Raw genomic sequence first — 15,373 nt, forward strand, 5'->3', positions numbered from 1 at the left:
GAGAGATGCTCATAGTCCCCTGGAACTAGTCAACCTAGGAGGGCAAGGAGCAAAAAGTGTCCTTTATGTCCCTCTAACCAAATTATTATAGACCTCAAAGTATGTCTGTTAAACACCCAAGGTTAGTTCCACCAGTCTGGTATTTTTAATTGCTGTGTGTCGTGTAGATACAATTTATTTTTAAAAGTGTATCTTTAGTTTTTATCATTATGAAGAAGAAAGTTGCAGTGACTAAATAAATAGTGCATTTCTTAACCAAGAAGGAACCTATTGATATTAGTGCAGAAAAAAAAAATCCTCACTTTGCAGAGATTTTCTTGTCAGCACATTGATTACAGTGCAGTGTTGAGAAGGGCAGGTAGACTCCTATGCGTTAATTCAGAGATTTAAAATAATCATCGGTCTCATGAAGCTATGATAGATTCATGCTTTTCTCTATGAGATTCTCTTTTAAACCACTCTAACCTTTTTTACTTTAGACAAAGAAAACATAATGTTGCATTTTTGCACATTTCTGTATCAGTAGAGATACGGCTTATTATGAGCTCACTAAAGTTATGTATTTAGTAATGTTTAGTAAGGATCTCTACAAATAGGAGTAGATCAATTTTTTTCAATATATTCTTGAATTTTTGTGCATTTCATACATTAATCATATTTAGAGTCCCTCCCTTATCTGCACCCCATAGTTCCCTCCACTAGATTCCATGCATTCATTGACCTTATTAATATGATAATGTTGGGATAAGTATTAGCTGGCGGTAAAAGTCTCAAAAGTAAAAGGTGCTGATAGGATGGAATTTGAGAAACTCTGAAAGAAAAATAAGAAATTTTAACTTTTTTCAGAAAAAAAAACTGGAGTGGGATATAGAGCTGCGGGTTTCAAATATAACATTAAAAAGGAAAAATTATTACCTAAATAAAAGATTAAAAAATAGAAATATGAACACAATTAAGTTCTCACTCTCGAAAGTCTGACAAATCGTTGTAAATTATCTTGATGAATACTACTTACAATCTACATGAATAAGGTCTGTAAATATCTTGATATAATAGACTCAATAATGCTATCTATTGATGATATTTGACCTGCAGGATGTTCATACAGACTTGGTACTGTTTTTTTCCTTTTCCAGCATGAGCCCAATCATGCTGGCCGCATATTCAAATCTATCTTACCCCAGAGGGGTGCTAGTTTCCTACATTGTCGCCCAAAAGAGCAAACAGAAATCCAGTGAAAACATAGGACGAAATGAGTTTTAGCCTCCAAACACCTCAAATAAACCAGGTTCCTGGTTTTGTTCAGTGACATATCCTGAAACTGAGCAGAGCTGTGAACATGGTGAGAGATATCGGAATAAAAGAAGGTTCTGTGAAACAGGGGTTAGACAAAATCTGTCATTTTCTTAAAAAGAGACAATCATAAATTATAATGACTCCAGCATTATGAGCATACGGTGATCATACACCCACATCTTATTAAGGAATTTTAAACTTGCTGTGAACAGTTGAAATGAGGAGACAGAGAAACCTTAAAAGGAAAGGTCCCATAACAAAAGCTACTAAAAGTCACTAGATATATTCTGTGTCAAATACATTGATTTAGATGTTCCAAAGCAGTCTACTTCATGTGATTTTCACCAACATGCTCTAAGCACCTACAGTTGCTGTTACGTATTGGTTTTACAGGTGACAAGATTCTCAGAATGAGAAAGGCACAATCTTCACTCCAATTCTCTGACCATAACTACACCTTCCTTGTCAGAAATGTTGAATCCTAGAATTCTTGGGATCTGTTTTCATTGTCCTTACCTAGAGGACAGGATTTTTTATATCCAGTTTCTGCCAAACCAGCTGCCACAGTGTGCATGTGGAGGAAATCAGGAAATGGGGGCTGGGTTGTGATAGTGACTAAGTTTTTTACGTCATCATAGCATGCTAGGGGTGATAATGTTTTGTTTTTGTTTTTTTTTTTTTTTCTGTTTTGTTTTAACAGATCCAAGGATTAAGCCCATGTTAAGCAAGTACTCTACCACTGAGCTACATCCCCACCTAACAAAATGAACAATTATCTCACCACATGCCAGACATTGTCTTAAGTACTTATTCAGTTCTCCGGGATTAATTATTATTATTTTCATCTGATTACTGGATAGCTTTGTCCATAATCCAAATAGTGCAACTGGAGTGTAGTTAACCCTTAAAATTATGCCAGACTGCTATGATGCGTGGTGGCAATCACCATTCCCACAGGCAAAAGTATCCTAGAAGTGACCACTGCTTTTTATAAGCAAAGTTTCACTAGTTCTCCAATACAAGGGGTTTGAGGATATGGACAGAGGCATAGGTTTCCATTAAATTCTTACTCATATTTCTTTAAAGTAAATTTCTCATTTTAAAGTAAATTTTGGTCTTACAGAAAAGTTCTAAAAGAAGTAGGTAGAGTTCTCATAGATTCCACAATTTCCTTTATTATTAGCGTCTTACATTTCTGTGATATGTTTTTCACACATATGCATACTATTTTGAAGTCTCATCAATATTATAAAATAATTGTGTAGTTGACAAATTAGATTCTAAATAATTAGGGCAATTGCGAAGTTTACCAAAATATTCTCATGAGGAAACAGAGAAATTGTAAATTCTATTCTATGCTAGTAATTTTTTCTTCTCTTTTTGCAGTACGGGGATTGAACCTAGGGCTCTCCACATACGAGGCAAATGCTTCACCATTAAGCTACATGTCCAACCTCTTGTGAGAAACTTCTAACTGGAAAATGGGGTACATAAGACACAGACAGTGGAAAGAAAGATTTTATCTGTACTTTAAGGGAACAGTAAACACCTCTAGCTTCAGTAATCATCAATTTTCCATTTTAACACAAAGTTAAGAGTTTTAAGAAGGTAATGAATGATGGAAATATAAGCTGATTAAATGGCAACTTTAGTGCAAATTAAAGTAAAATTATTGTATGAGGCCTAAAAGTAAACCACAAAGGAATGGGATGAGGAGATGTGTGGTTTAGCAGAGCCAGGCTTAAAGCAGTACCTCTCAGCTTGATTGCTCATTGGAATCATCTGGAGAGCTTTAAAAACACTCAGCCATGGTCCTGTCCCCAGAGATTATGATTTTATTTTTTCTGGGGTGAGGGCTTATGGCTCTAAAAGCTCCCAGGTGATTCTAATATGTGGACAAGGTTCAACAACCCTAATTTAATGGTTTTAGTTAATTCTGTGCTTCTGATTTCATTGGGGTGGAATGGGCTGGTTATCTTTTTAACCAATCCCGGGCTATTCTCACACATCCAGAGCATCTGGTGATCTCTGGGATAGCACCGTCTTCCAAAGAGGAAGTGGTATGATTCTTTTTAAATTTTATTGTTCATCTGTTTCCAAGAAAGAAGCATCAATAGAAGTACAGTGTCGAGGACACAGAAAGTGAGAGTGCCATTGCTCTTCCAACCAGAATAGTTATTGTAGTTCTGGCATGTCGTAAGAGGTACACTGGTTCACTGCAATTACCTCGAATGTCGAAAGACTCAGATTGTGTCATCTGGGACACATAAATAGAAAATGATGTGATATGGGCAGGGGTGTGGCTCAGTGTTAGAGTGTTTTCTTGGGTTTGATCCTCAATACCTACCCACGAAGAAAACAAAACAGCCTGATAGCTATCTTTACATATTTGGGGGTTGTTGTATGGAACTTTTAGATTTTTTTTCTGCCTGTATGTTTTATAAAGAGTGCAAATCAAAGATTATTTTTTACTTCAGTATGAAAATAACTTTCTTCTAAAATAGACTTTCAGAATACCATAATTGAATTTATATATTCAGTAATTTTGCCACATCAGTCAGTCAAACATGGTGTCCTGCACCTACAATCCCCACATCAGTCAGTCAAGGCAGGAGAATCTTGAGTTCAAGACCAGCTTAGGTTACAAAGCAAGACCCTGTCTATGAAAAAGAAAAAGACAGAAAGAAGAAAGAAATTGAGGTCTAGATCGGTGATGTATAGAGTGCTACCAAAAGTTACTCCATAATAATGTGACCATGGAAAACCCACTTTGAACTGTGGCCGTGGCTCAGTGGTTGAGCATTTACTGGTATGTGCATGCTGTGAGTTTCATCCCTAGCACCTCAAAAAATGGGAAAAATATTGTGCAGTATCAAAATGCTAATATGCCAGCAAGTTGTCTCATCTCGTAAAGGTGCCTGCCACCAAGCTTGTTAACCTGAGTTTGATCCTCACAACCCACATGGTAGAAGGAGAGGACTGACTCCTAGATGTTGTTTTCTGTTGTTTTCTGGCATGTATGCACATGCACACACACAAACAAAATAAATTAAAAGGTAATTAAAAATGCAAAGTAGACTCTTAGAAGCTGCCTGTTCGTATGTAGTTTCCAGGTTTGAACTCTGTAGCTTGGTACATGAGTGAAGGTCAGATCCATATAGAGCATCCCTCTTTCCTTCAGCAACTGTGGCCCAGGGCTTTAAGCAGAGTAGGACCTTAAATATTTATCGAACATATGAATGTACGTACTTTGCAGAAATCAAAACCTGTTTTTGCAATGCCCTGTGAAGGTAAGCATTTGTACCAATTCAGATTTATTTTTAACTTTATTCAAATATACAATCATTGAGCCAAAAATTTATTTTACTTCAAATTATATATTAATTATCACAATTTCTTATTTACTTTCTCATCTGTCTGGAGGAGCTATATATACCCAGTGCATGCATATGCATCCTGACTTCACTGTGCTTCATCACACTTTCCAGAGCACACCATCGCCATGTCCATCCTTTTCCCTGTTCTTATCCACCTTCTCTTTAAGACTGTCCATGTGTTCGGCCCCAGTGACTGCAACAGGGCTGACTGTTCATTTCACTCCTGCCATCACTGTTATCCACCGATCACCAGGGCTCATCAGACGGCAGGCCAGCCTGCACCAGTCATTAAGATGACCCAAATTAACAGCCCGGCCATGTCACAGTACATTCATTCCACATATACAGACATGGCCCAAGTGTGAGGCAGAAACCCGGATGTGCTTATTTGTGTTTGCTTTGTAGCAAGCATTGTTGACTGTCATGATCTGCTTTAGTGCTTTGAATCTGCAGATGAAAATCATCGGCAGATTATTCCAAAAGACAAAGTGTTTTCCTACCAATATTTCCCTTCACTTCCCATTTTCCTCTAGTTAGATTGTGAAACCTCTGAGCTCAACACATGCCCCAGCTCCTTACTTAGGAGGGACCCTTAATCATAAAAGTTTTATCTTGTAAAAAGAAACCTGCTTTCCCTAGCCAGGTAAACAAGATAGTACAAGCTACGAATAGAGTTCATCATCAAAATTTTGTGATCCAATCATCTTGCTAGTCAGTAAAACTCAGTTCTTGACAAACGCAGGCAGCCTTATCTTAACCACAGCCACGGTTTTTTGGCACCTTACAATGCCTTGTGTAAATTTCAGCCCCAAAATATTTGCATTCTTGATAGGCATTTTCTACAATACAGTCTAATAATTAGAGGGTCCCATTACCTGCTAAATGTTGGCATAAATGAACAATCTATTATGCACAATAAGTTTTATAAAACATTTACAGATAGAGATCATGTTTAATTAAAATTAACTTCCATATGAAAGCCAAGTGCACTAATGATTCACAGTGACCTTTTATTACCTACAGTCCCTTGTTTTGGCTTGATGATTGACAGCTTGCTGTTTGGCTACCATGTTGAATTTCAGCTGACAAGACTTTTCATTTTAACTCAATTTGCCCGCCTATCACAAGCTGGTGGCAGGCCAGACCCAAGTCACCCAGCTTTGCCTCAGCAGCTTGCTCTAGTTCTCATTAGTACGCATTTATTCAGTGGAAATTGGAAGACAAATGCTTGAAGGCATGTGAACTAAGTATAGCAAATTAGGTTTAAAGACTGAATATTTATAAGTATATGGAAAGTTGTTTTTTTTAATTCTAGAGCGAATTGAGAACTGAGTGCTAGCTTTGGTATAAAAGAAATGGAGATGGAAGGGGGAAGATTCTAAGAATAACAATACTATAAGCTTTTTCTTTCCATTTTGAAAATATGTAAAATATCTCTGACAACACCTTATCAAATAAAAACCTGGCTTCTCTTTCATGGAATGCTTGCACAATGAAGTTTAGCACCCCGTGTGTGAGAAGGGAGGAAAGCGAGGGTCGTGTTCATTTGTTGCTTGGTTATCCCTTGGTATGTTTTAAATTGCCTTGTTTGTTCGGCACTAGCACAGAAGCAGATGTTGCTGTACCATGCAGGATGATTTACTGTACCTCCTGGTGTAGCATGGAAGTCCTCCCAGGGCCCAGCTGGTCTGTCAGTGGCCCTGGCTGGTGTCTGCTCAACTATGACAACTGCAAGGAGACGCCGCCGTGTTTTCATTGAGCCATTGTCATTCTTCTCAACATAAAGCTCTGCCCACATTCACTCTGGGGCTGGTGGAAGTGCTGCTGGCTTTTGTGTCTCTGTGTTGTACTGCAGACCCCATAAGCTTCATGCTCCATTGTTGATAATAACGCAACTCATTACTTTTGTCGTCTAATGATTATCGGCATTATCACTCAGAGCTAGAGCCAACCTTGTCTTGCACACATAACTGGTACTGGAAGGTAAAACAGATTTGTCACTTATGATCTGACTGCTGAGCCACTCTTTGAGCTCCATTATTGTGATTAACTTCTGCATAGGATATGCTTGCCCAATTGTCATTTGTGATACTGCAGTGGGCACAAGCTGCCATGCTTCCCAAGAGCACATCAGCCAATCGGATGTGACTGTGTTATTCGGACTGTTAAATGCCTGCCCTGTCGCAGCAGCCATCCCACTATTATTTTGCTTCTGTATTTCTTCTGCCCACACCCCTAATGGACTTGTTGGGTGAATGGCAGTACGGCATATGTCAGCTACCATTTCATACCACACACTAAAATGATGCTGTGCTGTTGTTAGGCCAACAGGGCCAGCAGCAGGATGTAGGAAGCCGGCTCTTGCTTTTCACCATAGAAATGTTGGTTGTTGGTGTCCTGCCAGCTGAAATCTGTCGTGTCAGGTGCCTTGTGGCTATCTGCAGTAGAGTCCATGTTCCAAAACCAAAGTTCTTTTCTGGACTCATCACCAGCAAACCGATTTGACTCTGCCTGATTATAATAATGAAGGCAGTCCAAGAGAATATGCACAGCCTCACTGTACGTCACATTGAATCACCACACTGCCCACATGGGGCTGACCGCAGCCTCATTTCTTTAGACAAATGCCTGCTCAAGGAAAAATCTCCTGGGAGAAGGCACCCAAAGCTACTTCATGTCCCCGTGCAAGCTGTACATAGATTTAAATTTTACTAGAATAATATGCATTCTTTTATTTTGCCCTTTCCTAAGGAGCCTGCCTTTAATAATCTAATAACTGGGGACTCAGTGTGCCAGAGCTTTGCTGAGCATGAAGAAACTAAGCTCTGTGTGTGTATGTGTGTGTGGTTTCTAAATTGCAAGTTATAAACACAATCATTTGTTATCATGTGAAAGGAGAAAAACTCCGTTTGGAGCTCTTTTCACATTGCTGATTAGAACGAATCAAGCTTTATATTCTAGGACCCATTCACGCTGGTGGAAACATAGTCAGTTTTGATTATGAAGGCAAAGATGCAGACCTAGACAGGAGCTACACGCTGATATGCATGCTATCAGAATGATTTATGCAAATTATGCATATTATTCCCAAAGGAATTCCTCCTCAAACTGCCAGAATAAATTGCCGGAAATTAGCCATAAAATCTGTCGTGCTAGGAGCAAAAGGTGAAGGCCACTGGGATAGCAAGGACATTCGGCTTCTGGAATCTTCCAGGATATGATGGTGGCCATTATTCCTCCTGGATGCTTAGAAAAATAGATTTCCTTCTGAATCCTACAAAAACATTTCCCTTTGAAAATTATTCAGCAAATGCTGACTCATTTTATTTACAGCTAGCATAAAAGAATTTAAGTCTTAAGCTGTCTCAGAAAGTACTACTATAATTACTTTATTAACTAAGTGCTTGTTTAGTAGTTAAAACCCGACTTTAAAGGCATCACTTGTCTAAAGATTGGTGAAATAACCCACCAGCCATGTGCTGTTAGAGGAATGCAGTTTTATTTTACAATATTTGTGCCCCAAACACAGCATACCTGTCTTCTACCTGTGAGTCCCCAAAACCATGTTGGGTCAAAGGCACTTGGCTCTTCATCCTCCATATTCATGGTCACATTGACCTTCTCTTGGTGCTTGATGGATGCAAGGAAGAAAAGCTTGTTCTACCACATGAGGTCATTGGGAAAGAGCCCCAGTGGCCAACTGAGAGGGTTTTGAAGAGCACTCATGCTACAATGAGCTGTTGTTTATTTTCTACAGAAAGCACCATCCTGGAGGCTCTGCGATTGTCATCGTTTTCAAGTGTCTTTCGTTTTGTTGAAGAGGATATGTCTCTGGATTTGGAGATTGACAAATACTGCCTGCGGAAGGGAGACTTTGTAGCCATCTTTCCTCCAGTGGTACATTGTGACCCTGAAGTCTTTGAAGCTCCAGAGGTAAATAGCCCCTTGCCAGGTCGTGCTGCTTCATGGTGCAAGCTCATTCCTGTTCATCCTCTCTCTTTCTCTTACAGCTTTTTAGGCAGCTTGATGACTTCTGTTTTTCTCTCCAAAAGGAAAGCTTTTGTCTTTACTGAATTATTTCCTAAGAATCTGTCTATGAAAGATTGTGTGGCCTATGTATAGAAATACAGATAAGACTAAATGCTACTTAATTCAAATGAAATGAACATTTTAGCTTGGTCACGCTACCTTTAGGCATTAAATTAGGTTCTCCTTAACAAAGAATTGCTGTAAACCATGGAAGGCTAGCTATAGATAGATGGCATAGAAATTAAATAATGATATCTATTTTACTAAGCATTTCCAAAGTGGAGCTAACTCTCCCAGAGTCAAATACCATCATCAGTATAGTTAGACCCAAATAGTAGTTAAGCCCTTTTAGCTAAAGGTATGTGTCTCTGATTGGTTAATTAGCGTGGCACTATGAACTTGAGATGGTAAAGCTGCCACTCATAGGTGAAGCTTTCAGGGTAATTGTGTCATCTCCTTGTATTTTTTTTTCTGACGCTGCAGTTAATGAATATCAAAGACTGGAAATTAATCCACCCTGGTTCATCCCTTAATACCACTTCAGAGAGTCACCCCCTGCATGCAAATTGAGTGCAGTTATATTCTGCTTGTGCCTCACATGAACGTTGCTGCCAATGTTGCATTTACCATGACTTTTTTTTTAATCTTTTAGGAAAAAAAAGGAAACTTCTGTACTTTACTTCATAGCTTCGCCACGTTTACAACTATTTTTTAAGATAGATGTTTTGCAGTCAACCTGAATTACAGTAACATTACTTAATTTGGGGAATTAAAAAGAAGATAGACCTCAAAAACAAGTTTAAATCAGTAACGTGTCTTACTATAGGGTAATATACATATGGTTTTTCTGGGTTTCAGAAGGAGAGGCATTTTATAAATGATGCTAGAGAATAGGATGAACACTGTCTGTGGGTAAAGGAGCTTTCTATAGACAATATAGCTTTATCTCCACATTTATGGATATTAAAGAATTCCGGCCATTAGTACATAGCCAACAAATAAAACAAGTGAAGTTAATATCTGAAAATTTGTAAATGTTAAAAATGTTACACTTCTCTCTACAGTTTTTCACTTAACTTCTGCTTACTATTTCCTTTGTGATTATTCCAAATAATTGTTATGTATTATCATGTCATGATAATTAAATTAGCATCATAGTTGTCATCAAATAAGAAATGTTCATCAGATTTTCACTTTAAGGAATGTTTCTTTTCCCATTTCTGACCTTCTTTACACCATGATTAAAAAAAAAAAAAAAGATCTCATTGAGAACTTTAAGAAATTAAATACTATGGGGCTTGAGAGATGGCTCAGTGGTTAAGAGCACTGACTGCTCTTGCAGAAGACCAGGGATCAATTTCCAGCACCCACATGGTGGCTAACAACCATCTGTAACTCTGGTTTCAGGGTTTCTGCTGCCATCTTCTGACTTCTGCATGCATTACATGACATGGGTGCACTCACATACATGCAAGCAATACACTCATACACATAAAAAATAGAAATAAATAAAATATAAAATGAAAACAAAAATTAAAAATGACAAATGTTGATCCAGATGTTTTGGTGCACACCTGCAACCCCAGCATTCCGGAGGTTGATATATATTATTAGCAAGTTCAAACTCAGCCAGAGCAGCATGCCAATACTGGAAGGGACTGAAAAAGAAAGGAAAAGAGAACAAAGACAGGGAGATGCGGAGAAGGAGAGACGAGATTGAGTTTTAATTTTGTGTTTTTTCTGTGGAATGACACTACTCAAACTTCACCTAATAAATAACCAATCTTACCAGTAATCAGAAAGTTTGCCTTATACTAAATTAGTAGCAGAATAAAATTGAAATATTTTGAATATTGATTTAAAATCATTAGGGCAGCTCTAACCTGAGTTGATGGACACTATTATTTACTACATTTTGCATTAGTCAATTATATCTGACTTGTGTTAGAGTTAACTGAGTTTTGTCATGGTATTATTTTCTTGAAATTAGTTGTAGAATGCTACTCTTAGCACAGACCATTAAAAAATATGATCTAGAATCACTTTATATGATCTGGCTAGCTATTGTCATTCATTCTATAAGCACTTACTAAGCACTTGCCACTGTAAGGTGGTCTTTGGTTCTTAACTACTTCAGATGGCAATAAATAAATGCAATAAAGGTTCATATGGCTGTTGCCCATGCCAAAACACCAGGGACTGGCAGTAAGGATAAGTCTAGAATATTGTATCCTTGTCCATTCGTCACCAAGATCACTGGCCCTTGAGTATATCAGAGAGTTGTACTCCACACTACGGGTTTTTTTTATACCTTCCAGACTTTGATTGGAAAGACTAGGATGTAGTTGTAGAAAACAGGCAATAGTTGTTAGGTCAAAAATATTAGAATGACTAGCTCTAAATTAGATTCAATAGCTCTTTGAAAACTTAGAGACTCTGGAGCCTCAGCAGAACATGGGTTCTCCCAGCACAGTAAGGAATGCCTGAGCTCCCAAGACACTGGAATATCACATTTCAAAACAAGCCATGCCTCTCCCTCACATTTCAGGGCCTTTTGTATCTGCATCTCTGTTCCAGGAAGTGCCTGTCCTTACTGGTCTACCTAGCAAATTCCAGATTACTCCACATGAATAGTCTTCTTCATCTCCTCTTTTAAAATATACAGTTCCAACCCACAATTTTGAGAATTTGCTATCCTCTGTCTGCTACCTGTTCAATTTTTTATGCTGCATGCCACCATGGTATTACCACCTTCAAATTTCAAGGATTTTGCAGCTACTTGATCTAGTGCCCCACACACACACTATACACAAGATACTATCTATCTAAAGTGAATAAGACAATTCAGGATGGATAAATGCACTGAAAATAAAACTGTACATCAGGTAAAATTTAAAATCAGGACAGAAGTCCACACTGAAATATGCACTGACTATAAATAGATCAAGTTAACAATGGCTCAGGTGTAAGCATAGCATGCTATTAAGAATGGTAAGAACAGTGAGAAAAGGACACCTGAGAAGGTATCTAAATGGAACCTCTGGAAAGTTCTGAACCCCCTGCCTTTGCAAATATTTAGAGCTAATTTGGGCAAGTAATTTTTTTTTTTTTGTGGGGGAGTGTCTTTTTGAGACAGGGTCTCCCTGTAGCCCCAGCTGTCCTGGAACTCACTATGTAGATCAGGCTGGCCTTGAGCTCACAGAGATCTGCTTGCCTCTGCCTCCCGAGTGCTGGAATTAAAGGCCTGTGATACCTAATTTGGCCTAGTTTCTGTGTTAAGAATTATTTTCTTCCTCAATATTGTTTGCTTGTCTTATTGTGATAGCACACAATTGAGTGCCTCTTGCCTATGTAGGAGAACACACAGGTAGGTAAGACATACACCATATACCGTAATGTTGCAAAGGGAACACCCCTTCTTGACTCTTTTTCTCTTTGGAGATAGACTTGCTATCCACAAAAGTTCAGAAAATCTACTACTTACCTAACAATAAGTAGCTTTTAAATTTTTTCTGAGGTCTTTCCTAAATCCATGTCTGTTATTATATCAACTGGTATCAAGTAATCAAAAGTAAACAGTGATTTCTTTTCTGCCAAAATACCCAGAACTAGAGCTGTAGAGCAGATTTATCCTGTGCTCAGGGGTAGAGAGGCCTGGTGACACTATTAGGCTATAGGGAATGTACCATACTTTAATATCATGTATTTATTAATTCAACAAACATATATGGAAAATCTATGAGAATAGTATTGGGTTGGGGCTTTGAAAATTCAGAGATGGACTGAGACACCATGCTGACTCCAAGTCCTGAAAGACTTCCTCACTTGCTATCTTCTGTGTGTTAGTTCTACCTTCATGTTGGTGTTAGATTAGCTGTAACAATTGCAGAAATCATCCAGACACATGATGAGGTCTAGGGGAAGAAGAACATGAACCTTTCTTTGTTTTTCTTTCTTTTCAAGAAGACTTCTCCTTGAAGTACACACAGATTTTACCCCTATAGCACCAGCCAGACTGGTTCATATTCCCAAGCTCAAGTCAGTCAGAGGCCAAGAGAATGCAACTACCAGGAGTATAACCTAGACTACCCTCCAAAAACATCTGGCAAAAGAGCAATTAGAGGAACAGTGGGAAAGTTCCATGCCATTCACATCCTCTCCCGATTCTTCTGTTCTCAAGACACTTGATTCCCCCTCTATTAAGTATGAAGTCAGCTCACAGGGTTCAGTGCAGAGGATTTAAGTCAGCATGAAAAACACTGAATTTAGGTGCAACCAAAGGAATAGGTACAATTTGAGCCTGCTGACCCTGTCTGGTGTTACTATAATCCCAAATAGGTCATGTCAGATTATAATATACCTTCCCTTTGGGAGCTAAAACTTGAAGTAACTCTCTAACAGAGGCCATAGGCCCTTCCTGACATTCATTTGTTGTTGATGCATAGGCAGTGGAACAAACTAAAAATAAATTGTAACTCAAAAATACATTCATGCCCCCGTAATGTTGATCATAGAGAAAAAGCTACTGGTTGTTTCCTTTGTAGTTTTACCAAATAAACCACAGATAGAAATTTCTAAGATATATATTATGAGGAAACTAAATAAAGACCGGCAGAAGTCTAGAGTAACATTAATGTCTGACTAGAAGTTGAAGAAGGCAGTCAATTGATTTTTCAAAGAGAAGAACCTGAAGAGTGTGGTAGTTGGGGGCTTATTTATGTTATCCGACACTATGAAGTCATAACACATGTTAACTTTTCTTTTTCTGCATTTTCTGGCACAAACACTAGAACTATAGCAGAGTGAAACACTTCTAGGATTTTGTTAAATAACAAAATTTGCTTAAGCTGATTTAGCCTCAGCAGGGAGCTGCAGGGAAGAGTGCTAGGCTCCTTAAATTTACCAGCAGGAAGGAGAAGGCATCAGCACTAAGCTCTGGTAGGCAGAACTGGAAGAAGTTTACCAGGAGAGGGTTCCCTATAATACCTCCACCTCCACAAACAGCATATGTCCACAGAGAGTATCTGCGACCCTTACTACAGAGACAAGGAGATATTTTTAATCCAGTCCTGGTTAGATCTCTTTGGATATACATCCCAGAACTATAGTAAAATATACTTATATTCTAAAGTGTTCAAAGTATAACCTGTCAGGAAATAAAATAACTATAAAATACTAAATAATTTTGCTGTTATCATTGTAGTAACAAGCAGGTTGGTGGGCCATGTGGCAGGGTGGTATAGCGACTGCCCAAAGATTTCCAAACTCAAATACTTCTCAAATTAGGTATTCTGGGTAAAGTAAACTTAGTACTCTTAAAGGCAGTGATCCTCTGACCTTAGCAAAACTGCCATTATGATAATTAGAACAGGGGCCTGGAAAGATGGCTCTGCTGTTAATTTCACTGGCTGCTCTTGCAGAGGACTTAGGGTTGGGCCCCACCCAGCACCTGCATTGCAGTTAATAACTGTCCATAGGTCCAGTTTCAGAGAAACAAACACCCTCTTCTGCCCTCTCTAGGCATAGCATGACATGTGTGCACTTACATACAGGCAGGCAAAACACCCAATCACATAAAATACAAATAAATAAGTAAATAAGAATTTTAAAAGGATAATTGGAATATTTGTGATGGAATCATAATCCAGTCACACTATAGGACTCACTGTACCCTCAGTTGTGTTGGATCTGACCTACTTCTTTGAGTTTGACTTGATGTAGTTTATATCGGAGTTGTGTTCTGAACAGGTTTAATGCTAATGAGCTCCAACTACAGGAAATACTTGATCGTTTTCATGTAAACCATGAGCATTAATTTAATCAATGCTTTAATTCACCATGGGAAGAAATAAGGTCACTCCGTACTCACTGAGCGTTATACCATCACCCTTTGGTAGCACAGCAGAATTAAGATTGCAGGTCAACTCCCCTAATAAACCAGTAACTTAATTTTATGTAGTAAGTCATGGGCTTTGCTATGAAAATACACTAGAGGTGCCTGAGTCTTTAGAATTAACCCAGAGTACATGATAATAGAAATGACATATGTGAAATTTAAAAAGCAAATTTTGTTTTGTGACTTAGGTTCTTTCCAGTGCTTTGTCTGAACCTCATTCTTTCCACACATTATTTAGTGAATGCCAGATTCACCATGCATCGCTATACTCAGGAGCAAATTGTGGCTGCCAAGACTTACTATTTAATGGCAGCAACAGCAGCACTATGGAGCCTCCTTCTACCCACAATTGGCATCACAAGGATCCATTTGCAAGATCCATCTTAGAGAACAGAAACAGACATGTAGTCTATGTACTTAAAAAGCTCAGTGTGGCACTATGGTTTGAGTATTGGTATGTCCCTTCAAAATTCATGCTGAAATCTGAGTGACATGTTGGCAGTGTTGGGAGGTAGAGACTTTAACTGATGAATAGGTTTCTAAGGGGTAAGGTCTTCACCATATTACTGATCACTCTCTTAGAACTAGACTGGTTACGATAGAGTGGATTGTTTTAACAGGAGACAGCCTCTCTGATTTTGCCTCTTTCAAATGAAACAACTTGCCCTTCAGTTTTCCAGAATGAGGTGAGAGCATGGCAAGATCCCATTGACATCACACTCTTGGACTGTTCAGTCTTCAGAATCATGAGCCAAAATAAGCCTCTTTTCTTTGT

The 15,373-nt window shown here is 38.5% G+C and overlaps 1 protein-coding gene across 1 annotated transcript in view; it reads left to right on the forward strand.

Moving 5' to 3' along the window:
• Nucleotides 1-15,373, forward strand: part of LOC103737731 (25-hydroxycholesterol 7-alpha-hydroxylase) — a 209,147-nt gene that overhangs the window by 192,974 nt on the left and 800 nt on the right. The window contains exon 7 of the mRNA XM_017799228.2: nt 8,431-8,606. Coding sequence (XP_017654717.1) covers nt 8,431-8,606 — 176 coding nt within the window. The remainder of the gene's footprint in view (nt 1-8,430; nt 8,607-15,373) is intronic.

Source organism: Nannospalax galili, unplaced genomic scaffold, assembly GCF_000622305.1.
Source record: "Nannospalax galili isolate Female #2095 unplaced genomic scaffold, S.galili_v1.0 scaffold397, whole genome shotgun sequence".
Classification (NCBI taxonomy): Eukaryota; Metazoa; Chordata; class Mammalia; order Rodentia; family Spalacidae; genus Nannospalax; species Nannospalax galili.